General features: G+C 46.9%; 1 protein-coding gene across 1 annotated transcript in view; it reads left to right on the top strand.

The window, feature by feature from the left end:
- LOC126537448 (vesicular glutamate transporter 3-like) overlaps nt 1-25,833 on the top strand; it is a 78,037-nt gene extending 52,204 nt beyond the window's left edge. The window contains exons 5-11 of the mRNA XM_050184456.3: nt 293-370; nt 3,340-3,476; nt 6,016-6,147; nt 15,445-15,574; nt 22,297-22,395; nt 23,278-23,408; nt 25,303-25,833. Coding sequence (XP_050040413.2) covers nt 293-370; nt 3,340-3,476; nt 6,016-6,147; nt 15,445-15,574; nt 22,297-22,395; nt 23,278-23,408; nt 25,303-25,545 — 950 coding nt within the window. The 3' untranslated portion in view covers nt 25,546-25,833. The remainder of the gene's footprint in view (nt 1-292; nt 371-3,339; nt 3,477-6,015; nt 6,148-15,444; nt 15,575-22,296; nt 22,396-23,277; nt 23,409-25,302) is intronic.
- The last annotated feature ends 1,935 nt before the right edge of the window (nt 25,834-27,768 follow it).

The following is a 27,768-nucleotide window of genomic DNA, read 5'->3' as shown; positions in this document are numbered from 1 at the left end:
CGGTTCCACCTAATTTATGCTCAACGACGCTCGAATGGGCACGGCATTTGATGGGCATGGCACGGCCTTATCAGGCGACTCCACGCTCAAGAATATCAATTGGAGCGTGCTGACGTTATAATCGAACGTTAGGTATTGGCGAAACAGGCTGGAACCGTGGCCGAGACCGTTAAGGCAAGGCCGCTGGGCTACCGCAGAAAGAGCTTCTTGAGGAACCGCTCCCCCCTCCTTTATTAATTCTTTTTTTCAATGAACGCGTGTGTCACGCATTTGTTTCTCTTTTACATGCAAGCTACCCTACTTGGAGGCCGGTGCATGTTTGAAGCGATTGAGTTTGAATTCGTCACGTCGCCTGTGATATTTGCAAACGGTAAGTGCACGTTCACCTATAGATATTACCAGCACTCTCACGTTGAATTATATGACGACGCTAAAAAAGGCACGACAAAAAAAAAAAAAAAGAAGTTCTTCAAGAAGGGAAACATGCGCGATGCAATGTAATTACAACGCAATTCCTGGCAAATGTAATCTTAAAAAATATACGCTAAGTATGTCAACAACAAGCGTTACTTACATAGGGTGTCCCCGCTAACGTTAGCCGAGCTCTAAAAAAACATTTGAACAACATGGTGCTATAAACGGCGTTAAGACCTACGGTGTTCGTTGTCAGAACGCTGGCGACGGAACACCGTAGGTCTTATACTTGTATCTTGCACGGCGTTTCAATTTTTTTATTTTCGCTGAACGGCTTGGCTAATGTTAGTTGAGACACACGGTAGAATGCTAACGCTTTACACATGTACTTGAGATAATCCATTATAAAAGATAACAATAATAAAATAAAGAACTTGCCAACCGGCTGACGGCAGCATAATGATAAAAGAAATCTACACGAGCTTCGTTGAAAAAAGGGAAAAAGACGAAGAAAAGAAAAACGAAAATCTAAGGTATTGTAATCTAAATGCGCGAAGCTTTCTTGAGTTAGCGAGGTAGCAGCAGTAGCGGACGACGCGAACACACTGTCGTCGCCTGTAGCTGTTAGCTGTCGGCGTCGCGTGGACGAAGGCGATGCATTGGGCTTGTCGAAGGAAGAACGACGAGAGGCGTGTGGGGGCACAAAGAAGTACCTCACATATCCAAATACATTTAAGGCTTCGTGTAGCTGGCGTCGCTGTGGCACAGTCATTCAAAGAATTGGCATAAAATGGGCGCACACCCAGTTGCACATAACCTTGTTGCACATGCCCAGTGCATAAGTTATCAGTAAGGGCCCATACCCAGCGGGCCAAGTAGTCAGTGGCCCAAGTTGTGTAATAAGCTGCCACTGTGAAGAAAAAATGTCTGAATTATTATTCGTGTATGTTAGTCACAATTTTAGTATTGTGAGTTTCGTGTGTGCACTTCATCGTCTTCGTGTGCCTGTGCATTTCTCCCGCCTTCTTCTTCGGGCTTGTCTCGCACGGCTGCTCTGAAAAAAAAAAAAAAAAAGCATCCCATCGGTCAACGTCTTAGAGTATAATAACTGTTCGCTCCGCGAGAATGGATTAGTTTATTGCAGATCCGACGCTAGAACTGCCGAAAGAGGGCTCTGCAGAGCCCGGTATTCAGTCTGTGCTCCGGAATTTGTTGATAAGTCGACCGCAAAAGTTTACGGACGGCGGTAGTCGTGAAAAAGTTCAACATTTACGCAATCATGTCATTCGCAAATATGCAAATGACATGTTCACGGAACAGGTTACCGAATGAAATCGCATCCGCTTTGAATGCAGTTGAATTTTTAGCAAAGCCGACTTTCTTTTAAAGGTACATGCTTATGATTGATTTGGTCATTTTGTTCATGATATTAGAGTGCCTTCGTGTTCAATTTTTCGTGTTTTATTTTTAGCCATTCTGTTGTTCCTTGAGCGCATGGTTTTGTTTTAGGCTAGTCCGAAATTCGAGCGTAAAATATTTCTTGTTAGTTTTTTGTTTTAGTTTAACGTGTCTCATCTCTGTTTGACTATGTAGTCCAGTTATCCTTGATTTATTGAAAGACCCCGATGTAATACCCGTAAGGGCGTTTGGAGTTTGAGGTAAATCAATAATAATAATAAAAAAAACATTGTGGTGTAAGGATTTACTGACTACGGTCAAAAACTACTCAGAAATTCAGGGTATTCCTAGATCTGTGGTTCGTAAGCTCTTACGGTTGACTGTAAGTATCAAAACGATATTGTATGAATGTTTGCCTTAGTACTAAAGCGCAGTCACATAGTTAGCTGAAGAGCGTGGCGCCGGCGTCTGCGACTGGTCCGCTTTGCGACTGGTACGCTTTCCTTTACATATCTTGCGGTGACTGGTCGAAAATTGCGGCGGCATGTTACAGAAGCTTAAGAATGACGCTAAAACGAATCCTCAGCAAAGAAGAGTTGGCAGAACGAGGTTGCAAACGTGCTGAAAGTTCTCGAAAACGCTACACGGCCGCGCAAGAAGTTTTATTGTATGCAAATAAACCCATGCTCTCCGGCAGGTGCGAGTAGCCAGTGCCTGAGCGATTGGTGGCAGCCATCTTTTATTCGTTTCGGAAAGGGGCAGGCTGCAGCTATTCAGAAGAAAATTCCGTTTGGTTCGGCATATTAATGCATCTTTAACGTGTACACGTCACTTTGATGCGGTGAGTTTTTGCGGTTTCGTGACGTCGTGTGACAGGCAGGTGAAGGAAGTGCAGCCCAAAAACTCTTGAACAATAGCCGAGGGCTAATGGGGAAAAGGCGTCGAATGAGAAATAACTATTTCTTTTGTTCGGTCAAATCATGCGTAATCAGTGTGTACACGTCATATCACATGGGAGCTATCGCTGTTTTCATGACGTCACGTGACCGACAGTGGAAGTGGGGGTTGTCCAAAAAAGTATTTGACCAATCGCGGAGGGTTGATTGCAGAATTGGAATAGGAAAGCTTGGAATAGCTTTACGCTATAGTGCCCCATATTTGAGGATATTGCGTAATGCAGAGGTCATTCTTTTTGAAGAAGAAATAAAGTTTTTTTTATGAATAGCGCATAATCATAAGGAACAGTCAGTCGAATGACGTGTATTGGCTTTTGATAAATGCCAACAGAAAGTGAGCACGTTGCTACGAGAAGTATGGTAAACAATTCTTCCACTCTTAAACCTTATAAATTTTCCTTACTTTTTAGAATACGTCTAAGCCTTCAGCGTAAACTGATGACCATTGTGCAGCATCCCCGTGGTTGTGGCGGAAGCATACAAACTTTATCGCCTTTACCTGACGTTTACACTCGCATCCGACATCCGTTTAACCCATTTGCGTTTATTTTCTTTTTTTTCTCGTCGGCAGTCGCCTTGGGTCTCGCGTGGTTCGTGCTCTGGTACCTGCTGTTTTTCGACGACCCTTATCACAACAAGTCGGTGACTGAAGCGGAGCGACTTCGCATCACCGAGGGAAACGGCCGGGCGTTCTCTCCCAGCTCGCAGGTAAGGAAAGCGACGGTTCTGTGAGGCAGCTGTTTACACGTACACCAGGGTTCGGGGACAAACATGCCGCTCTCTCCTAAAAGCAGTATACGGGGGCGCCGAACGGAGGCGCTGTGTGTGGAGAGCAAAGAGCGCCTTACGACAGCAACGTCGCATGCTGGTTCAACGCACATAGCTCAAAACCGTACGCCTTAGGTGTGCTCCACCCCCCTCTCCTTTCCCAACTCCGACATTGTCCTTAGGCAACTGTTGTCCTGTACAAACGCTTCCTGTCCAACTCACATAGTGCGTATAAATACCGCTTACTGTACTCGGTCACTGGACAGGAGCGGTGCTCCCGCACATGTGTTACTGCGCATGTGTCCGGCAGAGTCTGACAGCGCTTTCATTTTCTTGAAGCAGATACTGAATCAACGTAGCCTTGACGTGCGGTGGTTTCGCATTTTCCCAAACGCGGAAGAGCAGAAAAGTAAGTCGAATTCAACGCGCAGTGAGTTATGTAGTCTGATTTTGCTGTTATAAATGAGATGTTTGTGTTTTCTCTGCTCCAGCTTAAAACTAACACGGCTTTTGGAGCGTTTTTACTTGCGGGCGATTTGCCGCCGTATCGATGCCGTCATTGGCCCAGAAAGTTTTACCGGAATATAGACGCCGTTCTGCTTACGTCGCTGATAGAACGCCCAGTTCCGTAAGTGTGAAACAATCTTCTTAAAAATCGACTTCTTAAAAATCTTATATAAACAAGAAAAAAGGGGGTGTTAGGTATGGCCGGACGCCAAGGGCCATACTTCATCCCCTTCCCCTCACAACTTGGTCGGGCACCGTGGGTGAGACGTCATCCCCTTCCCCTCTCAACTTGGACGGGCACCGTGGGTGAGACGTCATCCCCTTCCCCTCTCAACTTGGTCGGGCACCTTGGGTCATACGTCATCCCCTTCCCCTCTCAACTTGGTCGGGCACCGTGGGTGATACGTCATCCCCTTCCCCTCTCATGGCCGGACCCCACGCTACCGGAGAGGTCACTCACCCGACCCTCTCCCCGGATTCGTCGAAAAGAGGATCGACTTCTCCTTCCCGTGCTCGGTATTGCAGGAGGAGGGGCCTTCTCCCTGTGCCTGTCACGTGTCATCGACGGAAGCAAGATCCCGCCCACACGATTGTAGAGAGCCTATTTAAGGGGCTCCGAAATGTACTTGTGATATACTTCATTCCCTTCTTATTTTCTTTCAACTACCTTTGAATAAACAGTGCAAGTTTTGCACTAGCAAATCGTCGTCTCGCCCTTGCTCGGTCGCCATGGTCTGCCGGATGCCTGCAGCCCGCCGACAACGCCACGCTACCCAATAAGGAAAGGTCGGTCGAGCTTCGAAGGGCAGGCGCCGCTACTTCTCGGCAGCAGTACGGTACGCTACCCTGGAGTACGCAAGGGACAGGTCGCTAGCAGTGGGATCGCCTACCAATGCAACAAACTGGTTGCTAACGGAGGGATCGCCCTGAGGTGCAACAGGGGTTAACCGAGGGGCCCGAGTATTATCAGTCATATCATAAGAAGCCACAAACACTGACACCAAGGACAACATAGAGGAAATTACTTGTGCTTAATAAATGAAATAAAGAAACGATGAATTAATGGAAATGAAAATGGATGAAAAAACAACAACTTGTCGCAGGTGGGAAACGATCACACAGCCTTCGCATTTCGTGTGCGATGCTCTACCAATTGAGCTTCCGCGGTGCCGTTTCCACATCCACTTTCTTGGGTATTTGTTTCCTAGTAGAACCCTGGGAGTGTTAGCCAGCGCCGCCACTCACAGACCTTGGCGGCGGATGTGGACATCCTTTATGCCGCAGGCGTCACAAGAACGTGATCTCTGTGGGTGAAGGCAACCGGTCAATAAACCCACACATGCTACCTGAAGGCATCAATGTTGCTGGATTCGAGACCGTCGTTGTGTAATATTCGAGACCCTCGTTGAGTGAGGGTCTCGAATATATATATATCGTTCTGTTGATGTCGCACAAGAGGAAGTCCTTATATTATTATTTTTTAAATTTGCTAAGCCGTCGCTTACCATTTATTTGCGAACATTTGAGCATTGCAACTAGACAAAAGGGGACCTACTGTTTGGATGGTGTCTTTGAAATGCAGAAAAAGAAAACCGTTCGAGGCAAATATGCATATTCTGCATGCGATTATTTTCGATGCGGTAAAAAAATAACAAAGGAAATGGAATTCGCAACTGAAGGGGCATGGATTTAATATCACCATTGCAACGGTCGACGACTGTCGACTGATTGGCCGTAATTGTTAACACCATAGGCTTTCCCTGTATCAATCTCACAGGAACGGCGAAACGTTTTAATAAGGGCTTTATATTTCGGCCTTGTTGTGATACGTAATGCATAAATGCAGAGGCAGTCTACTGAGGGGATCGACAAAGTACGCCAAAGTTTGAGAGTCTACTTCAGAGTATACGGAAGTATGGCGAGTTCGTTATAGCGAAACACTTACTGCACGCGCTTCGTTCTGTATTCGCAGGCGCACTGCGTCCCCTGGCGCCAGATTCTGCGCAGCACTCCCGTTCACCTGGTGTGCCTATGCGTGGCGGCTGGCATGGCAGAGCAACGGCTCGGCAAATACAACTACCTCATGTACCTGGGAGGCGTCACCGTGAGTGTCTCGGGCGTTGTATACAGTAGTGGTGCAATACCTTTTAACGTCAGTAGTTGCTTGAGCCTGTCAGTTTGCCGTGCTATTGGGCCGGCATACGTTGCTGTGCGTAAATCTTACATAGTGGTCGTAGTTCACGTTCGACTCGCCACTCCGGGGATGACGTGTGATTGTATGATTTCCGCTGTGCTAGTTTACTGGCTATAACGTTGATGTGCTCCATGAACAGGTCACCGATTCAAACGCCACCGCGGCGGCCATATTTCAATGAGGGCGGAATGCAAAAGTGATCGTATGCTTAAGTTTAGGTGAACGTTAAAAAAATGAAAAGAGAACCTAGTGGTCGAAGTTTATGTAGTCTCTCCCACAGCGGCGTGCCTCATATTCGTATCGTGGTTCTGGCGCGTGAAACCACAGCGTTTTAACTTTATCTTATGGCGAAAAGGCGAAATCATGTTTGCACGATATGAGATCAAGTTCGGAAGTGAGACATCTTAACGGCATACGAATAACGTTTTGCTTGAGCCCGTGCAGTTTAAACGCTGTTCGAGATTGAGCACGATATTGAGCTTTCGCGTTCAGGCTGCATCGTTTAGCACTCATAGAAGTTTATAATTCCTCCTCAGGCAAATTTTTGGTGTATTTGATTGAGATGAAAAAAAAAAAGAGTTTTAGTCACCCTGTAAGGACGGGGTGACTAAGTCTAAGATAACAAGAAACGTCCCAGGTTCGGAAAACTTTAGAGCGCTAAGCCAGTAAACGAACTTCACGTGCTCTCTTATCAATACTTTCCTCCTATAACTTCAGTGAAAATGCTGTATTACAGTGGCTAGGTCACCTGCTCGCATAGCAAAATATAGTATTTTCCGATGCAGTGCATTTGATGACTACACAGGCGAATTTATGCAAGCTAATGTAATGGGCCTGGCTGCAGACCAGGCCACCGTCTTCAGTTTTCATTAAAGGCAGCATCTGTCTTTTGTGCAAGCTGGTGAATGCAACCATTTAAAGTTATTTTAAACAACTAAATGTAAAGTGCTCGAAATATATTGACCCTTTCTAACGGTGTTCAATATGTGAAACTACGCTTTGAAGTATGTTTTGGTATTTTTATTCAGCATTTTGGGCGCAGGAATAAGTGCTAAAATGGCGTCCTTCTTTTTTTTTTTGTAAGACGCTTTTTGAGCGACACAGGGACACACAACAACGCGAGCGCCAATGCGTGACAGAACACTGGTTCTGTCTCCCATCAAACAAACAAACAAACAAACAAACAAACAAACAAACAAACAAACAAACAAACAAACAAACAAACAAACAAACAAACAAACAAACAAACAAACAAACAAACAAACAAACAAACAAACGAATTTCTGCCAGCGCAGTCATTTTGGGAGTCAGTTGTCAGATAGACAAAACACAGTTGCGAAACTAACTTTGGAAGCACGTCCTGAATTAATATTGTTTTATTGCTGACACTTACACATTCCGAGCATTACCGGGGCCCTTCAACCACTGTGGCAAGGCCATGAATGCAGCTGCAAAGTTTCTACATAAAGGCTAGCACTGTAAAAATATTTAGTGTAACATTCTGGAGTTTACGAGAAAATGTTGTGCCTACAAGCGCTACAACATGGGGAGGCTGGTGTAGCAACGCATGCTGACAAGCAATCGATGCGTAGACGCAGGCAGGAAATAAAGGAGGAAGACTAGTGTCTTCATTCTGGCGAAAATTTATAGTACTATAATAGTTATTAGTTATTGGCTGGAAAAGCAGACACTTAAAACGACAGAAAACCGGGTACGTTTGTATCACATCACATCACTCATCACATCACTTTACCACCACTTTATTTCCTTAACGACCCCTTTGGGGGTGTTATATAAGGGGTGAGGCTTACAAAATGCAGGCGTTTACAGCGGTAGAAAATGTTGATGACAGGTTATGGCAGCGACATGATGGGGAAGGCCGTTCCAGTCAATTGCTGCTCGTGAAAAAAAAATTAGTTCATGAAGTTTACGAGAAAATGTTGCGCCCTACAAGCGCTACAACATGGGGAGGCTGGTGTAGCAACGCATGCTGACAAGCAATTCATGCGCAATCCATGCGTGGTAAGAACTCCTGGATACAAAACTTGCAGACGCGGACCGATGCGATGGTATTCGCGTGGGGGGGAGGGGGGGGTACGCGGATGTATGGTTCTTGTCTTAGTGATGAAGAAAAGAACTTGTGATACAAGACAAGACTGACAATGCGGTGGCGAGCAGAAGGATTACACAAACCTGATTGCAATTTTAGAGATGATAGGCTAACGTATGAGTAAGTATGAAGTATGAAGAGTGAATTAACCTTGTAGCCCGGTTTTGTACAGCTTCGAAGGTATTCGTTAAATATGCTTGATGATCGTTCCAGAGGGCTATTGCGCATTCCAGTTTAGTTCTGATGAGTGAATTGTAAGCTTGCAGTCTGACGTGTTGTGGAGCTTCCCGCAAGTGACGTTATTAAGAAACCTAGTGTTTTATTAGCTGATGAAAGCAGGTTAGTCACGAGGAGATGCCAGGATACTTCAGAAATGGTGATACCTAATTATTTGTAAGACTGGACGAGGTCAATGGGGAAGCTAGAAACGGTATATTCGAAAAAAAAGGGGTTTGCGACTGCGGTGAAAAGACATGTACTTGCATTTATTAGGTTTGGTTGAGTGTCATCATCCACTGCGAACACCAGTTTAGTACATGGTTTAGGTCTGCCTGAAGGGACTCTTGGTCAGAAGGGTTAGTCACTGATCAATAAATAACGAAATCATCGCCAAACAAGCGGATGCGACAAGATACGTGCTGGGGTAAGTCGTTAATGCAAATGGGGAATAACGAGTCACCGAGGACGGAACCCTGCGGGGCACTGGAAGTGACTGGAAGCGGGTTCGAGAGTTGGTTATTAATGGAGACAGACTGAGAGCGATGCATTAGGAATTCGTTAATCTACGGGATGATATTTGGATGTAGATTCAGCTGGGAAAGCTTAAGAAGCAACCATTGATGCGGTATTTTATCAAATGCTTTAGAGAAGTCTGGGAAGATGGCATCAGGTTGTAGATTAATATCAAGGTTGGCGTGAATGTCAGGAAGAAAAATGGCTAGTTGAGTTTCGCATGAAGAACCCTTACAACATCCATGATGTGACGCATGGAAGAAGTTATTCGAATCTAAGAATGCCATGATTTGGCAGTAAATGGCATGTTCCATGATTTTGCAGGTTTAATGAAATGGGCCGATAATTAAGAGGTGAATCAGTAGTACGTGTTTTGTGCACGGGAATGACCTTCCCCATTTTCCGGTCGTCTGGAATGAATACTTCAGAGAGTGACTGTGAAAACAATAAACAGAAAATACTTGAACAGGCTAGGAGGTAGTGCTTTTCAACATGTTTGAATTGATGTCGTCTATGCCAGTGGCAAATTAATTTTTTATTTTATCTATTATGCACGAAATTCCACTACTGCTGAACGCTAAGGCTTCCATGGCGGTTGTAATAATAAGTGGTCATGTGGAACTTGATGCTTCGGATTCGTCAGTAAAAACAGATGAAAACGCAGTGTTAAAGGTGTCTGCACAGTTGGTATCGGTCATGATTTCACCAGCATTGTTAGTGAGGGTGATAGCGCACGTTTCCTTTGGGTTTATCACCTTGCGTAATTTTTGTAGGGAACGAAGAAATCCGTGTCGGAGGTGGTCGAGACGTACCATACTAATCAAAGCGGTGGCAACGTGCGGAAGCCAGCGCCCTCGATTCTGTTGCACACAGAGGAATTCTCTTGTCTGCTGAATCGACATCTGTCGAGAGCGCACACGCATGTCTATGATTGACGGCCGGGTTTGCGCTCCATTCCCACGAGCATGGGCAGACAGGTATATTTGTGTGTGTCTTCGCTTCGCCCGCCACTGTGCCTCTTAGGCTTGGCGTTTTCTGACCACTTGAAGCCTATACGAGACTTGAGAAGGCGGTGCAGGGGGGCTGCAAAGATTGCATAGCCCGGCACAAACCACCTCGAAAAGCTCGTCAGTCCAGAGGCCCTTCGCAGCTCGCTCCCTTGGGTTGGCGCGGGCAATTCTGTGAGTGCTAACAACATTCGTGCATCTGGTTTGGTTCCTTTAGTAGTGATCACAAAGCCCAGGTACTCCACCACAGTTCTTGCAAATTTACATTTGGAAAAACATAATGTCAGTCGTGCCTTGGAGATTGCCTTGAACACCTGTTTCAGCTTGGTCGGCATGGATTGCCTATCTTGAACCGGGACAAGTATATCGTCCAAGTAAACGTTGCCACACTAAATCCAAATATAGGCCAAGAACCTTCGGAATAATTCTTTGGTAAACAGGTGGAGCGTTAGTTAAACTACAGAACATACGCATTCGTTCAAAGTGTCCATCTGGAGTGCTGAATGCTGCCTTGTGCATGCTCGACTCATCCAGAGGAATCTGAAAGTAACCATGTCCCATGTCCAGCATGGTGAACAAGTTGTGTCCCGTGAGACGATCCAACACATCATCAATTATTGGGACAGGAAAGCGATCTCTGACGGTTTGCACGTTCAAACGGCGATAGTCGACTGCCATTCTGTATTCACCATTTTTCCTTTTTGACTAGGATAACTGGATTGCTGTACTCAGCCTCACTGTCTCGGATCAGTCCACAAGCCTTGAGCTCGTCGGTGGTTTGCCGAAGCACCTGTCGTTCTGCCCATGAAGCTCGGTAAGGAGGTCGACTCACTGGTGTACTTCCCAGTTTTTCCTGAATGGTCGCCACAGGCGTGCATCCGAGTTCCTTGGTGCGCATTGCAAAGCACTTTCAGTATCGGTTCGACAACGCATAAAGCTTTTCTTTCTGTGCTTCTGTCACAACGGTCCGACTTTGACTTCGTCAGCCTCTAATGGTGATAGTGCCGTTGCTGCTTTTTCAAGGTAGTTGACCGCTTGCAGAAAATATGCTGGTCCACCAGGATCCACAAGCTCAACACGATCATCACGCTTGACAACGTGACCTTTCTTTAAGGTGATGTCTGCTTGCAAAAGATCCATGATTGGGAGACTTGTCTTCCCATCTTTCAGTTCAGAAAAGTAGTCCACCGCATTGTCTCCAGAGAAGAGCACAAGAGCGTTTGGTTCCACACAATCTGAAACCACGGTAACCCACTGACCTGTGTTACCTTAAAGCTTGACCTTCTCACTGGTAGACAAGGCCACTCGTTCATGGTCGCTGTTGATTTCAATCTCGCTGAGTAACGGGACGTATCGCTCAACCAGCAACATGGTGGTGCCTTCTTTCCTAAGCAGCATAACATTTGGTGAGACAATGATGCCCGTTCCCACGACAACGTCAGGCCCTGTGAAGGCATCGTCTGGAACTACGTGCATTCAGACGTCCTGGAACAGGTTACTGTCAAGTTATAAATAAGCCTCGATCTCGACCATTGTTTCACAAGTTCCACCAATACCGCATAACTGCTCACAGTTATTTGGGTTGGCTACTTATTTGCCTAGCTGCATGACACATTTTGTCTTGATCGAGGTGATCTGAGCATCAGTGTCGAGAAGAGCAGCTGCAGGTTCGCCGAGGACGTTTACAATTTTCAATGAGTGTGACAGCCCCGACCTTCCACCCTCATTTTTGCTTTTTGTATGGACACCGTGAAGTGTGTTTCCTTTGAGCACGGGACAGAGCTTTGTGCCGTGCCCTTGTTTTCCCACAAGAAGTAAATTTTTGTCACGTCGTGGACTCGGGCAATCTCGTGCGAGATGACCACATCTTTACAGTTGTAGCACTTTGGTCTCTGCCGGCGTGTCTGCTTCACAGCGTTCTCGTCCTGTCGTGACGTCGGTTCCCTCGTCTTCGAAAGCTGCGCACACTTCTCATCCGTGTGTCTCCAATCTGGCATGAACCTTGCTTGGCGGGTTTTTCATGAAGCACTGATAACTGTTAATGTCGCGCAGGCGGTCATTAATGGAATTGTGGACACGGTTCCTCATGGCGCAACTTAATTCTCTCGACACCAGTCCTGTGACGAGTTCTTTTGTTTCCTCCACATTGAGGCCATGACGCACACAAAATTTTTCTTTCTCACGAACACAGCTCCCGTAGTACTCCCCTTTGCTTTGGACGCGCTGTTCCATGAGCCTCCATTGCTGTGCCTTCGATGGTGGACGAGCGTAGGTATCTTGCTGTTATTACTTGGAGTTTCTCGACCTCCGAACGGTAACAGTCACTCATGAATGTTCGATGGCTTTCTCAATCATCGAACGAGCGGAGTCATCTCACTTCTGATGTGCAAACGATTTTGGAATGAACAAGGGTTAATAAAATGAAAAGTCATACATCGCGAGGGAAGCACAGAACAATTGGAGCGCGCGCGCATACACAAGCACACCTCAGCGTTCCACACGCCAACTGATGATGATGATAGGTTCGGTGGCGGAGAAGAAGCTAAGAAAATTATTAAAGAAACACAGCGCAAGGAAAAGAGGCAATATGATCGAAAGAAGTTCCCAGCGTTATGAAATGTGGTGGATGATGTAGCAGTAGTGCGACGTCCACCACTGCACACTGGGGAGCCTACTAAAGCTCAAGTAAGATATCGCGATCATTGTGTTGTGCCATTGGTACTTCCTGCTTGATATGACAGTCGATGCTATTGTGGCCCTTATCGTTCTTCTATGTCCATGTTTTTCAGCGCCTGCCTTTTCATATATATGTTGTCTTAGATAATCTCAGCCTAGCTGTTCAACGAGAAAAAGAAAGATTAAAGAACATACCAGTGCAAGATATTATTTTAACACCTACAGTGTTCGGTAGTCAGACATCTGACCAATGAACACCGTAGGTCTTATAATTGTATCTGGTACCGTGTTTTTTTAATCTGTTCTTTTTTTTCGTTCAGCAGCTTGGGTGATGTTAGCTGGGAGACACGGTATACGCTGAACGAAAGGAAAAGGCCAGAGACAGCAAGTGCCTCCAAAAAGGGCACAACGTTCACTTGCCTCAAATGGGATGGGAAGGACAGAGGAGAGGAAGATGACGAAGACGGCGATGATGGTGATGATCCTAAAGGCAGTGGCACATACATGCCAGACGAATAACGAAAGTAGGTAAGGAGAAACAAATATAAGATGCCAACAAGTCTTGCCTTTCTTGACTATAGAGGCCCTCCTATAGCACGTAAGGCGCTAACACCCTGCTTGAGCCTACACAGCATGAAACAGAGCTGCAGAGGATAGGCTGCAAGAACCGGCTTGCTTTATAAACACCGCAACGTCAACTCAGAGGACCAAGGATGAACCACTGATGAAATGAAGCCCAAAGGCCACACCTAGTATGTGAGAGACGCCGCAGGCTAGTGGGTCCCGATTAACGTGACCATCCGGGGTACACTTAAAGTAGTACGTGTTACTGGGCTAGTCGGTTCATACTCGGCAATTTCGTACTATAGGACGTGTGGTTACTTATATCTTACTTAGCGCAAAATAGAAATAAAAAGGGAGGGGACAAGGTGAGCGGCTATTCGGTTTTGTCCACCTAAAAATAAAGTGAAGGAGCGTTACTGCAATTCATCCCAGTCGAAATACCACCACCGCGGCAGACAATCGAACCTGAGACCTCGATATCAGCAGCAGAACATAATACCGTAACTATGTGTAGCCACCATGGTAAGTCAACTGGCGTGACTCTTGTTGGAAGACCAGATAGGAATTGGGGCAGAAAAAGAATATTAAATAAAAGAAAGAGAGGTGGGAAGCGCAGGACATGTAAGTCACTGCGCTTCTTTAACACTGCACCATTTTAAGCTCATTTTTGCAGACTTTCGTTCACTTATACCGAAGTGCAGGGCGAAACACAAGACATAAAGCTGCTGAAAAAGGCCGATTATGTACGCTACTGCCGCTGTGCAACCACAGTGACCCTTTTCCCCCGGTCGTTCCCGATGTCAGGGCGTCTCCCCATAGAAGATTATGGGCAAAGGTCCTGTGAGCTACGGAGGCTTCTCCTAGTTTCGTTGCGAATGCAGGACTGGTGCTCTCAACAAATCAGATCAGTGTTAACCTCACGTGCCTCCCACGCGTCAAGCGTTGTCGGAAACTCGACGACGTGTAAGCGCTAACGCGTGATCGACGTGCAGAAGTCGGAGAGAAAAAGAGAGAGAGAGAGGCGAGAGGAGACAGGCGAGAAAGCTAACAGTGACGGACGCTGTCAGTTTGTTTGCTCCCGTCAGCGCTCGAGTTAAGTGTGCTTGCCGCCATCATATAGACGCGCCGTGATAACGTCAGCAAGTTGAGAGTAAGCGACTGCAAACCCTGCCGATCAGCCTCGTTTCAAGGAAGCCGGCCGGATTCTGCCGAAACAATATCCATATATTCTTTTGTTTTTATCTGTATGGCATCTACCGCGTTAGAGCAGTGGCGCTAAGCGTCGAAAGGCGTCCCTGTGGGACAGCGACACAGCGCTCCTCTATATATATCCGCGCCCAGAGGCAGTAAATGGGAGCAAACACAGAAATGCTAACGTTGGACGTGCGGGTATCACGTTGACAAGACAGCGTGCGGTAGCGCTTCCTCGGTCGTTGAGGGCAGCGAGCCGAGCACACAGGCTCAAGTTACGTCTTGCTTTGAGAACGACTCTGGCGTCACAGCCTTAGTGTGCATGGCAATTACCGCGACCCGTCCGTCACCATCGAGATGACCAAACCTCTTGTTTTTCACGTGTGTATTCGCGTCAGCGTTCTGTTGGCATGATTATACTGATAGAGTTTCCTACAGAAATCACCAGAGGGAACTCAGGCGCTGCGATCGTTCAGCTGTGATGGAAATGACGGCTGGTGTACATGAATTTGTCCACATCTTCGTGCTTCTTGCTTAAGATGTTCTTGTGGAGCTATTTATTACCCTTTATCTTGGAATATTTCCAGGCAATCATGCGTTTCTAAGCACCGCAAACCAATGTCTCTGGGAACATGCAGAATCATTGCGAATTGTTGCATTTGTAACGCAATATTATCTTAAAGTTGTCATTTTACGATGTCACAAAGCCGTTTGAAAGTATATGGGCGCAGTATACATGCAAATGCACGCACAATATTTCTGTGTTGTCTGATCCGCCATATAGCTGTAGCGGCCATAGACACCATATTGTCAGAGTTCTCTCTGGTAATTTTATCGGAAACTTATTGTATGATCGTATTGTATTGAATGTATTGAATATTGTATTGAATGAATAGACTTATTGGTGATGCTATTCTTGCTGCGCAGAGCTTTCCCGCCCTATCGTCGGTGCTGGCGCTGGCGGCGGCCGTGGTAACGAGCGGCGTGGTGAGCGACCTATTGCGCGACAAAGGCTGGCTCTCCACCACTGGCTCCAGGAGGCTCACTTGTACTGGAGGTAGGGGTATCGCACAAAGAGAAAAAAATATATATATATATATATATATTGCAATAGCCGACGCGGATTTAAGTTAGGATGCCTTTCTATGGCGCAATAACATATGAAAGTGTTTTAGCTCTACACCCATTGATGTACAACCATAGAATCCTATGTGCGTGGTATTTATATGCAGGTTACAAGAAGGCTGTTCTTACACCTATGTTCCCCTTTCTTCGAGCCTGTTTTTACAGTCATAATGGTGTTAATGACATGTTCCACGCGTGACGAACGTATTTTCTGCGATGTCTCCATCGCTGGTATACACTTTCGTTGTTGCAAGATTTATTATAAAAACGAAGCAGCGTGACTGAACAATAGGGTTTAATATCCATGTCTACATTGTCTAAAGAGCCTATAACCAATGCCACTTTCTCACATTGTCGCGGTGGCAAGGCCAACCATCACGCAGAGTTGGTTGTTTTAGAACCGCATTCCGGAGCTCCGCTGCCGCGCACGCGAGGCGTGTAGGTGCGTGCTCACATCGCACCCTGGTTCGCGGTTTCCAGCGCAACTTTGAAACCCGAAAATAGAATTATACAGATTGTAGCGCACTGGAAGCTGTCAGATATGCTTACGAATGCGGTGAACATTCCAGGTTACAGAATTATGGCAGAGAGGTATTAAGTTAGTTAATTTATTTTTGCTTATTAGCTAATCAAGGAAGGCACAAAAAGATCCCAAGTTTGCGCTAGGAGATTGCTTACAGGCCACCGTTGGTCCAATCCCCGTGTCTCGTAGCCCATTAAAAAATAAATTCGACCAGAGTCCAAGGACTTCTAGCCGCCACCTGATGCCACCACAGCCAAAACTGCCGGACCATTATTTTCAATAAAGCTTATTTTCTTCTTCTTCGACCAGTGTTAACAGGGACGCCTGTGCCTTAGCTTCCGCGGGCAGCTACCGCGTGAAACAAGAGTAAATATATACGCGAGTCATTGCATTTTTTGCTTGCTTACGGGGGTATGAGCCATTGCTCACAGGGGTATAAGCCATTGATGATAGCGGTTTTCGACATGCTGTTCTGTAAGTTGTATACGTGACTAGAAAGAATTTAAGCACTGTTCGCTTCACTTTGCTGATTGTCTGTAGCCTCTGCCTTCCTACGGGAGCAGGAATGCGTACGGGGGTATGAGCCAATGATGATGATAGTTTTTGTTCACGGAGAACAAGAATGTATGGAACCCCAGCCATATGCAGCTTCGCTGTGAAAACGTGGCTGCTGACGGTTTTCTTGGCCTCCATTACCAAAGATGAAACTGCAAACACATATTTAAAGAAGCTGTAATCATGAGTAGATAGAGGTGCGAAATCATGCGCTTGATAATGGAAGCTAGAAGCATATCAACATTTGGTGACGCATGCGTCAGTAAGCCATCAATTTTCTTACCTACAAAAGAGTTCGATTATTTTTGTTCGCGTTGTACCTATACCTTTCTATCAATCAGTGTGGCTAAAAAAATGCCTGCGTATGGTTTCCCGTTTTCTGTTCATGTTTATCGAGCTATTTACACGCGTCGTATGACCTATTGAGAGCATATATAGCAATGCGAACTGAAAATAAATCTGTTGTTGAAAGTTAGCGCTGTGTGGTTGTCAAATGTGCCTTTCTGTTGTCCCTGCCATTCAGCTTGGGCTATAACAAAACAGGGGATGTCATACCAACAAGTCCATTTAGCTACTCTCATTGATCGATATGTTTTCTACGCATTGCTAAACATTTCCGCTGCAATGCTTATACTAGTAGCATCATGCGACGTGTGAAATTACCGACTGAATATTATTTGTCAGATATGACACATTTTGGCAGATGGTGCAGTCTGGAAAAATAAAATTTCCACTGGGGGTATCGTCGAAAATGGCCTCCGGTGCTTTATATTTCTTCAATAAAACGACGCGAAATTCGCGCTTTGATCCACTTGGCGATGTAATTTTTAACTGACAGCAGTAGGGAAGACAAAAAAGTTTCTCGGGGGTTGCCGTATTTCCGATACGACGTATAGGCTGTTTCAACGATGTCTCAAAAAACGGCAGATGCTCATGAAAGAATATAACTTTGATAATTGTGTTCGACTAATATCAAGTGGAACTTTATCTCCGCCACCGTAGGTTGCTTTCATTCATCAGCAGTTCGACGGCATACGTACAAATTATTACGAGCAATCCTTCCCTTCGTGTAGAGTTTTCGCTCCCACAAGAGCACGCAGTCGATTTGAGACCGACCTTCAACCGGAGCTTGCAACTAGCTGTCTAACCTCTTGGGTTTTAAACACCGCCTGTAAGTGCACCGCCTGTATTGCGAGTGACCCTAACTGAGGGTGACCAGCTGTCAGGTTACCCGAAGCGTCGGTGCTTAGTAACGACCACGCTGTTCGCTACCGATGACACACTGGTGCTCGAGGTCCCAGTATTCGCCTCGTTCTAGCCTTCTCCCTGGGAACACAACCGCAGTGCAGAGTGATGTGCCGTGCTCACAGCGATAGCAATCGGGTCTAGCGAACAAATCTATACGCACTTGCCCTATATAATAAATGCAAAAAACATTTCAACGAATTTCAAAAAGCCTGGAATCAAATCATTTTTGTAAATCTTCGCTGAAGCCCAAAACTTAGAGAGCAGGCCAGGGATTACAGCCTTCCCACAACATCCGACACGGGAGAGTCACTTCTGCAGCAACGATACACCGGCCGCACCACGTGCAAGCGCTCGGAACCCGCTGGACACTTGTACCATGCAGGCTTCGTTTGAACCAATAATTTGGACCTAGAACTCCGTGCCTCCAAAGCGAGTTCTCATGTTCCTCTAGGCCTAACAAAGCTAGACTGTGCCGCTGCACGAGAGCAGAAGACACGAAAATACTGTAAACGTACAATTCGAAATATATAACCATCATAAACTACATGAGTAGTATGTTCGTGCTCTACACCCGTTGTTTATCGCAAGTACTAGTGCCCTCGAAAGCTTCGTCGACATCGTCGATTTGCTATCAGAGTTGTTCTCCCTTTGCGGAGGGACTTCATCTACAAGAGCTACCTTCGCGACGCACTCCTTTGATAAATGTGCCAAATCGTCCGCAGATGGCCTAGCTGCTTCTCCAGCACTCCATTGGCACAGTACCTCGTCGCGTTCCATCCGTTTCCCACCGATCGACTCCTCAGCTACTACGCCATGGTCTGCGGATCTGGTATCCCCTACGAACCTCTTTCTAGGCTCACAGAGAGGCTCTCTAATAAGGTCTGCGCTTACAACTTCGTCGCTGTTAGGGCTCGCCGGCTTCATAGCGTCCTGCGGCGGAGACAACGGGGCTTTTTATTGTCCTGTCAATATGCAACCTTACCCCCGGAGGTCGCTGCCTTTAGTTTCCCCGGCATCGCTAGGTGACCTCCTGTCCCTGAGATCAGTGAAAGTGTGGCGTATTAGTGCAGGCGAATGTGTAGGAGACAGAGATCGCGACCGGTGGCTCATGTCGGCCTGATGTTTCGGCAGGGGCTCCTCGTCATTGGCGATGGTCAAAATGAGAGCGGGTCGCTGGAGGCCCTTGAAAAGGAGCTTGGCAGCGTAGCGAGTAGTCGTCGTTGGCACGTAGACCGTCAAACCATGTGAGGAGAGGGCGAAACGGTACGTCGCGATGCCTGCAATGGAGGGAAATGTGGCCAGCACCACCGCAGTTGAAACAGAGTGGGCGCCGATCTGCAGTCGGCGCCCTCAACGGGTTAACTGAGCGTCTCAATAAAACAATTGCACATATGCTTTCTATGTATGTCGCCACGAATCATAAAAATTGGGACAAACTGCTCGCGTATGTGACATTCGCGTATAACGCTGCGCTTCAAGAAACCACCGGGTTTCCTCCTTTTCGTCTGGTCTACGGACGCGACGTCACCACTATGCTCGACGTGATGCTCCTACCAACTTGGTCTCAACCTACCACACCAGATACAAACGCTTTTGTTCAGCGTGCCGAAGCAGCGCGGTACCTTGCGCGGCAACGAATTCTATCTCGACAAAGTCAAGATGCTCGTCGGTACACGATACGCCATCGAGACGTGACATACAACCCAGGAGATCTCGTATGGGTTTGGACCCCTATACGTCAACGAGGCCGCCCAGAGAAATTATTGCCCCGATATTTTGGACCCTATATAGTTTTGCTTCGTCTAAGTCCTGTCAACTACTAAGTTATTCCAGCCGAAACATCGCACCACTCCCATAGACCCCGTTCCTCTGACATTGTTCACGTTGCAAGAATGAAGTCCTACCACTCGCGCCGACTCCCATTCATAAACTTTGTAGTGCGGCCCCTGTCGTCACATCCGTTGTCTTTCTCATTTCTTTTATTTTCTCCTTGTGGCATTTATTATCTCCCCAACTGTTTATTTTTTTTTTTGGAGGGGGGGGGGGGGGGGCTACCTTTCGTCTAGTCGCATCGAGAAGTCGTGTCTCTTCTTTTTCTTTTTTCTGGAGGGGGCAACGAAGGAATTAAGACTGAAATATGTAATACCATGAACAATGAAATAGGTTTGATTCAACAATAAATTTCTGTACAGTGACACACACATTTCTGTGTGAGTGTCCAAGCACAGAAGCCACGAAAGACAGCAGCACTGGAGAGTTCAATGGCAGGTCGAGCTGCCGCATTGCAATCTGGGATGTCATTTTTTTCTCAGGGGAGAGAAACGCCGGCAGTCCAGCAAGTAACGTTCAATTGTTACTAATACCCAGCCATCTAAGTTGGCATCAAGGAAGTCCATTGAAGAGCACCACATACCTAGTGGCACATACCCAGTCACCGAAGTTGCACTGAGGGAGGTGCATTGAAGAGGGCCCGAGTGTTACGTACTTAGAGACTCCAATTTGTCCCGCGGTTGGTTTCGAACACGCTTTCCTCGGCACACCAACCCGATGCTCTGCCCATTCGAATATGGATTACCCAGTGAAACAAGTTGGGGGGGAACCGGAGAGAGACAGGCACAGAAAGGGCGACGCCGTAACGTGCGTGAAGTATTTAAAGAATGCTAATCGCATGAGAACTCACCATTATAAAGCATGCAGCGTTCCAATCTAAACGACGCCGATAACACACGCATGATCTCGTCGCCTGCAGCAGTGAGCTCTCTGCATTGCGAGCACCAAGGTGCCGTATAAGGCTTGTCGGTGAGAGGTGTGTGGACAGGTAAGCGCGACACATATAATAACAAATTTAAGTATTCCGTAATCACTTTGTTACAGTGACACACACCAATTTCTGGGGATTGGCCAATAAGAGGCACAAAGAAAGCAAAGAATATTTCGCTTTTAAAGTAGGGCTATTTGATTTCTGAATCAAACAATGTAATTGCACGAGATGAGACTGGTGTTTGCTGCAGGAAAAGTAAATGTAGTCACAAAAAAGAAAAAAAAAACGCCAATCCACTCTCGTAAAGCTGCTGAGTCTAATCTTGTGGTCTGGTTTGTGAATATGTTGCGCCTAAGTTAGAGCAGTCTTGTCAAACAATGATTTCATGGTGTGCGCCCATTTTGTGTACATTGCTCTTCAAACGTCATCGTTGAATGATATATGACACAAACGCGTTTAAATGCAGTTTACAACGTTTATTTTACTTTGAAATTACTGCTATACCTACTTTGTGATCGCTTTGATACACACTGGTGTTTTCCGTTCTTACTTGAGAAATGTCTTTGGCCAAACTTAAACGATGCCTGACCCGTGTACATGACACTTCTTCCGTGAATGTGCCTCCCGATCTTTCATCGGTAGACTTCGCATGACGTTACCGGTCAGCCAATATACAAATATAGGAGGTTATTAAGCCTAAAGAACTAGGTCTGTAGCTTCAGCGCTCAAGGCTCGAACGTACTACCAACGTCAAGCGTCATCGCGGTTGCAAGAGTTGGCATGAACTGCCTAACGGCGCCATTGATTCAATTCCAGCTCTACGCCGATGGGTCCTGAGTTTCCAGAATAAACACTGTGATTCGTTAGTAGTCGAAATCGATAACGGCGCAATAACGGCGTCTCCTCGGAAGAAATTCGATTCAAACACCTCAGGCGAAAAGCAAGTTAAGGTCATTAGAACTCGGGAAACCGTTCCTGGTGTACAAGTGATCCTCTGACATTTGCGTGAGAAACAATTGCCGTCTTTCAGAGTTTAAAACCATTGTCGATAATGTTTTAAAATACGTAGTAAAGAAAGGGTTCGGAGCTGAGGATCACCACATGAGCGGCTACTTGAGAGCCACACACGTTGAAACTTCAGTGCTTTAAGTTTGAACTATAACAAGCTCTGTTTAAAGCTAACGTACAGTTATAATTTAACCAGGAACCATCCACATAAGTATTGACAACGCACAGTTTGTAGACAAAATTTGGATAATGGCTGAATAGGACTTGTAGAAGAGGCTGCTTAAAGACATGTTTCTGATCATGTCACTTTCTCAAAGTCACCTAGGCTTCATTTGCTTGTTTCTGCAAGGAGTATCTTTAATTGTGTACGGAAAGGGTGCAAATATTGTGATCCGCTATTCATGAATCACGCTTAGTGCATGTTAGAGTTGGTACGAATGCTTCATGATTGTCTAGGCTCAAATCGTTATATTTAGAGTCTCAGTGGTGCCGAGCGAGATTCGCAATCTTCATTCCTTTGTGAGATCTAGTTGTTTATTTACTTACTTTCGCTTTCCAGGACTCATTATCCACGCCTGCGCCACGATGCTACAAGGATTAAAGGAAAACCATTGGATAGAGCACATAGCCATGACGGCTTTGGGAGTCTTTGTCGTGGGTAAGGTTACTTTTTCTATCTTCGCCAAAAGAAAAATCCAAAAATATGAACACTCGAAAAATCCTAGTAAACCCTTTGGCATTGGAGCTCACATACAGCGACCGATCACGCGATGGGCCAGGACTTATGTTTTGTCTCTTCAGCAGTGGTCTGAATATTACGTGGTGGCACGATCGCAAGGTCCTGACATGCTACATTTTATATAATACGTTCCCTGCCGGCAATGTCGCGCACTTCTATAGACATGCATGTGGCCCCCCAGATCGGGCGGAGCACACCATATGCCCCACCATATCTCACAGGCTGTGTATGGTGTGGAAGTCGGTATGCGCAGTAACCATAGGGCATATTTTGTTAGCATGTCACATTATCCATATAGAAGGGAATGAGTGCGTTGTTACACCCACCCGAAGCCGCGGCCTTTAAATGTGATAGAGAAATTATTAATGAAGCTGCCTTGGAGAATATGTTTTAGGCACAATAAAGTTATATGTACATGGGATGATGAGGTTGACAGGCTCCACCTGCCACCCATGCAGTTCACAGGGGTTGCTCATATTATCCATCCAGGATTAACTTGCCGCTTTTATGCATTTATCTTTATGCATCTCGGCTTCAAAGCGATAACACTGTTGTTCGGAGCTAGAACACTCAACCCGCATGGTATTGGTTCAAAGTGCGAGTCACGGCCCCGGGCATACGAGCAACACAGTGGTTGAGGCCAACCTCTAGCTCTCTGCAAATATAAATCTCACTCACTCTCGCTCTTTCTGGAGATTGTCCTCCCGACCATTCCTTCCGCATAGTGGTCTGTGTTGCAGGATTGACCATGCGTTACTCTCCCGTTCACGCTGTTTATGAGCGCTGCGTTGATTATTGCAGGGATCGAGACGAGCCACGTGGACATGGCGCCACGACACGCACCCGTAATAAAAGCTCTGTCAGCCACCACACTCGAGGTCGTGCTGGGGGGCATCAACCTATTCGTCATCGCCGACGCATCTTCGCTCACGGTGAGATCGATTTTACAAGGCCTTGTATCGCCACTTCATGAAACGGACCAAGCAGAGAGTTTTAGCTCGTCCACATAACGTATTGAACATTACGTAATACCGAGTTACCCTAAAAGTTAACCGCAGTGGCCCAACTTTATATCACCCTGTGAGGATTTGTTAAACCACAACGTGTCAGAAAATATTTTGTGTTGCATAAGCCTTCTCGCCTAAGGAAAAAAGAAAAACAACACGTTCACGATTAATCCGCTAACGACGCTTCACAACAGCACGACTGATCTGAGCCATTTGTTTCGAAGCTAATTCGCGAGAACTCAGCGCAGGCAGATCGAACATGAAGACCATCCAGAACAAGAAAGCGAGAGCATACTTATCACTCATTTCTAGTACAGCATCTACGCCATTATAAGTGCACAGAGAGCCACATCTCAAGTGATATGGTATCTGATGCAACATGGTCGATATCACGTAAGATATGGCTCTCTGTTCAACTTTAATGGCGTGGTTTCTGAACTAAAAATTAGGTGTACCCATCCTTGTAGCGCTCGCTGAACAGCCATGTATGTATGGCTGTTCAGCGAGCACTATAATCGAGCGCTATAATGTTGGTCCCTATGTGTCTTCCTTTGTCCCGTCTTTTAATCGCGCTACCGTACACCCCTTGAATATGCATTACCAACAAGCCCACATTGCAACCCTCATGCATCTACAGCAGACAAAAAGGTCATATTTCCCTGTGTTCATTCACTGTAGTAGCTACATCTTGGAAATTCTACGGGGGTACCCTACAGGGAGTGTGTACCACAATTTCTGAGTTCATCGTCATCATGTTTTCTTTATAGCGTAAACTGTACCTATTTCACCTAAGGCCGACACATGAACTTTTCCGCGAAAGGAGAGGATAAATCATAACGCAGCGTTTTTCATGCAGACTCCTGTCAAGTATTGATTGAGCTGTTGGTTGTTCAGCTTCATTGACCCGGCGAAAAATGGCGTGCCGAGCATGGCATATGACCGGTTGCCATGCAATGGTGATGTGCATGCACGCAAGAGAGCCCAGTTGCGGGCGGACTTACCGCAACTTTGTGGTCGCATAACCTTGTTGGGTTCTATGCAATTCGATATAATTCGAACTGCGACAAAATCCACCTGACGCAGAATTTGTCGAAGGACAAGCCAAATTCTTTTAAGGCAAGTTTTCCAGCTTCTCTGTTAAGGAATTGTCAATCAAAGCGGTCGACAACGAGAAAGAAAATAAACATGGATAGTCTGTGCCTCTTTATTTTGCAGCCAAGACTGCACGGCGCGGTACGCAGTTAAAAGAAGTACAACAACATGCCGCTCTCACCTTGCAGGCTCACCATCTGTAAGGGCCGGCTGAAACTATGTCAAGTACTGGACAGGGCCATAGAAAGGTGCCACTGTTACCAGCCGCAACTCGTTTTCAGCAAAGCTGGGTGATTTTAGATTTGCAAAAAGGCGGAATTCACCCGTGCTCTACTGTCACGTGTTCTCGTTAACAATAGACCGCGCTGTATACGGTGAAGGTAGAGCACCAATTTCTCTGTTTACCTTCGCCCTCCCTCACACCTTAAACCTTGAGTGTTCCTATAGTCTTTCTCGAGTCAACTGACCAATGAAGCAGTCCAAAGCTTCACGGTAATAACGAGTCACGCCGACGGCTGGTTTCTGGGCCGCCAGTGTGTACGCAATCAGAAGGAAAGGGAGAGCCACTATTTAGATCTCCAACCCCCAGTTATCAATCCCAATATAATGTCCGGGATACGATTAATGAAGACAGCTGCTTCGCGTTTCAGCGATCACCTGCATATGAACGCTTTGAAGCCTCAGGCTGAGATCCTTGTTCTTCCGTGGTCGTTGGCTTCTCTCGCAGGGCCACCGGCTGGCGCACGTCTTCATTCCGGTGGCGCAAGTGGTGGCCGCCTTGCTGTATTTTCTCTATGGCCGCGCAGACGTGCAGCCCTGGGACGAGCCCGAAGAACAGAGCCCGAGACAAGAACAGCGCGACGGCTGTGAAAACTGCGACGATGCTTGCAACACCCAGAAGAAAGACTGCGACGACGGCGGTGCGCCACAGCCTCAGTGCTCCCAGAGGAACATTGAGGAAGCAGTGTGAATGCGTGACTATGGGCGCAAATCAGCATTCTTTCATGCACTAAAGGCATCTGGTGCTACCAGCCACAGAAGGAATTTGTCCATAATTGTGTTGAAGTCAGTGGTGTCGAACAGGTGAACGAGTCATGCCAGCATCGTCCCCCTTGAAGTGCTTGCACACCTGCTCGTATAGGTGGACTGTTGAGCTATCCTTGCACGATGACCACCTACTGGTTGTACCGCAGAGGATAAAGAGAAAAACACATTTCAGAGTTTTGCTAAGGAAAATAAAGAAAAGGTACGAACAGCATGTGTACGGACAATGGCAAGAATTCATACACACTCACCCACGCACACGCAGGCGAAACTTCAAACTGTGCGTGATGCTGCGCGCATTGTAGATTCATCTCTCTTCTAAAAATCCGCTTTTTGGACGCAGTGAATTATTGCCCAAGCAACGGCACCTAGTAAGCGGCTGCCGTACAGCACATGTCTTCTCTATGTACAAACGTGTAGGGTTTCTACGATCCCGCGGCAGCCAGCTGCACGTCCTGCCTGACACAACAGTGACTGCACTGTTGCTCTCCATTTACCGCTTGTGCATTCTTATACACGCATCCACCCACACGCACGCACACGCGCCCACACACGCACTTGAGGAAGAGAATATCAGCAATAACAGCTTGATTCCCAAAACCTGCGCAGTAGAGACGTAACACACATATACACAGAGAGAGAGATAGAGAGAGATGAGAGAGAGAGAGAGAAATAATCTTTATTGCTAGACCAGGCTTCTTGAGCCCAAAGGTCGGTGGCCTCCTCAGTCCAGGTAGCCATGGCTCGTTGGCGCCGCCCGAGCCCTGTTCACCAACCGTAACTGACTGTCAGGGTCTTGCGTCACCAGCAGAGCCTCCCACTGGTCTTCCGATTCTTCCTCTATATCCGCTTCTTCCTGCATGATATCGCCTGGTGGTGATGATGACGGCGGTACTTCGCGGTTATTTCTGCACTCCAGCACCATACGGCGCAAAGTGTTGGGCGTGTCCGGCGGGCAGAACTTGCAGTCTCGCACGTAGGTGCCCGGATGCCTGGCGTGCAGCAGTGTTCCATGCGGGTAGGTTCCAGCCTGGAGTCTTCTCCAGGTTACCGCTTGCTCCCAACTCATCGTCAGGCATAAGAAAAAAAAAATCCCGACTCGCGTTTTCTTCCCGTTCCTGTGGTACAACTGTCTTGCACAGTGACGTTTAAATATATACATTCCGCTTATCTGCTAATGCAAGCTTGTCTTAAGCGACATAACGAACACGAACGTCCTTTGGGCGACCCCTCGATCTTTTTGTTCGAAAGCAAGAGTCGTGCCCACGGAAGATGGTAGTGCAGCTCCCTCTGGGGCAACAGAAGCTAATATACCTGGTGTAATTCTTGTCAATGAACAAAGTTCGCTCCAATTAACTGTTAGTTGTAGTTTCTTTCTTTATTTACATATTTGGCCTGCAATGAGTGGGCGTATGCCCACTCCTAGTGGGCAGGGAACACTGCTGTGGATGTCCTTAAGCATCCGTCTCCACGACAGCAGCGGATGAAAACCAAGAGGCGAGGTCCGTGGTGAAGAAGCGGCCTGATCGTTCGGGGTCCTGGAAGTAGGCCAAGAGAGCCTACCAGTGCAGCAGAACCTTCCCTTCCTCGATGTACGGTGGCTGAGAGGTCCACTCCGGGGTAGACGGCGCGCTGTTCTCCAGTCTCCTAGTGGCAGTGTGCCGGGCATCGGCAAAGTATATGGCAGCTCCACAGGAAGTGGTTTGATGTCCCCAGCACGCATCAGCACCCTTTAAAAGGCCTGAGGTGGAGAACCATGGCAAGGTGGCTGCAATGTCGACGACTCCCCGAGCTTGTTGAGGAGCGCAGCTTTTGCCGGGGACAGCAGCAGAGTTTGTCTGCACTCGTCGCATAAGCACAGCATAGAGTCTTCGTAGCTTCGTAGCGGGTCTCCTGCACCTGCCTGGTTCAGAGTTCGCCAGGTGGCGAAGTAGCTGCGAGCGATCGCGGTGCGTGCGCCGCCACGCCTATGCAATGTCCAGAGGAGGTTTCGAAGGATGATTGACCCTTATTACGCACAAAGACTGATCGCGACGGAGCCTTGTGCACAAGGCAAATGTGCGGCACTTAGTAAAGCACGCGCTGTTCTGCTAGCTTCTTCGTTTCCCAGAATTCGTCTGAGCGCCGGGAGTCTTAATACGTGACTGCT

Source organism: Dermacentor andersoni, chromosome 4 (assembly GCF_023375885.2).
Source record: "Dermacentor andersoni chromosome 4, qqDerAnde1_hic_scaffold, whole genome shotgun sequence".
NCBI classification, from domain to species: domain Eukaryota; kingdom Metazoa; phylum Arthropoda; class Arachnida; order Ixodida; family Ixodidae; genus Dermacentor; species Dermacentor andersoni.
The sequence above is the reverse complement of the archived record's forward strand: the minus strand, read 5'-3'. Positions and strand labels throughout refer to the sequence as shown.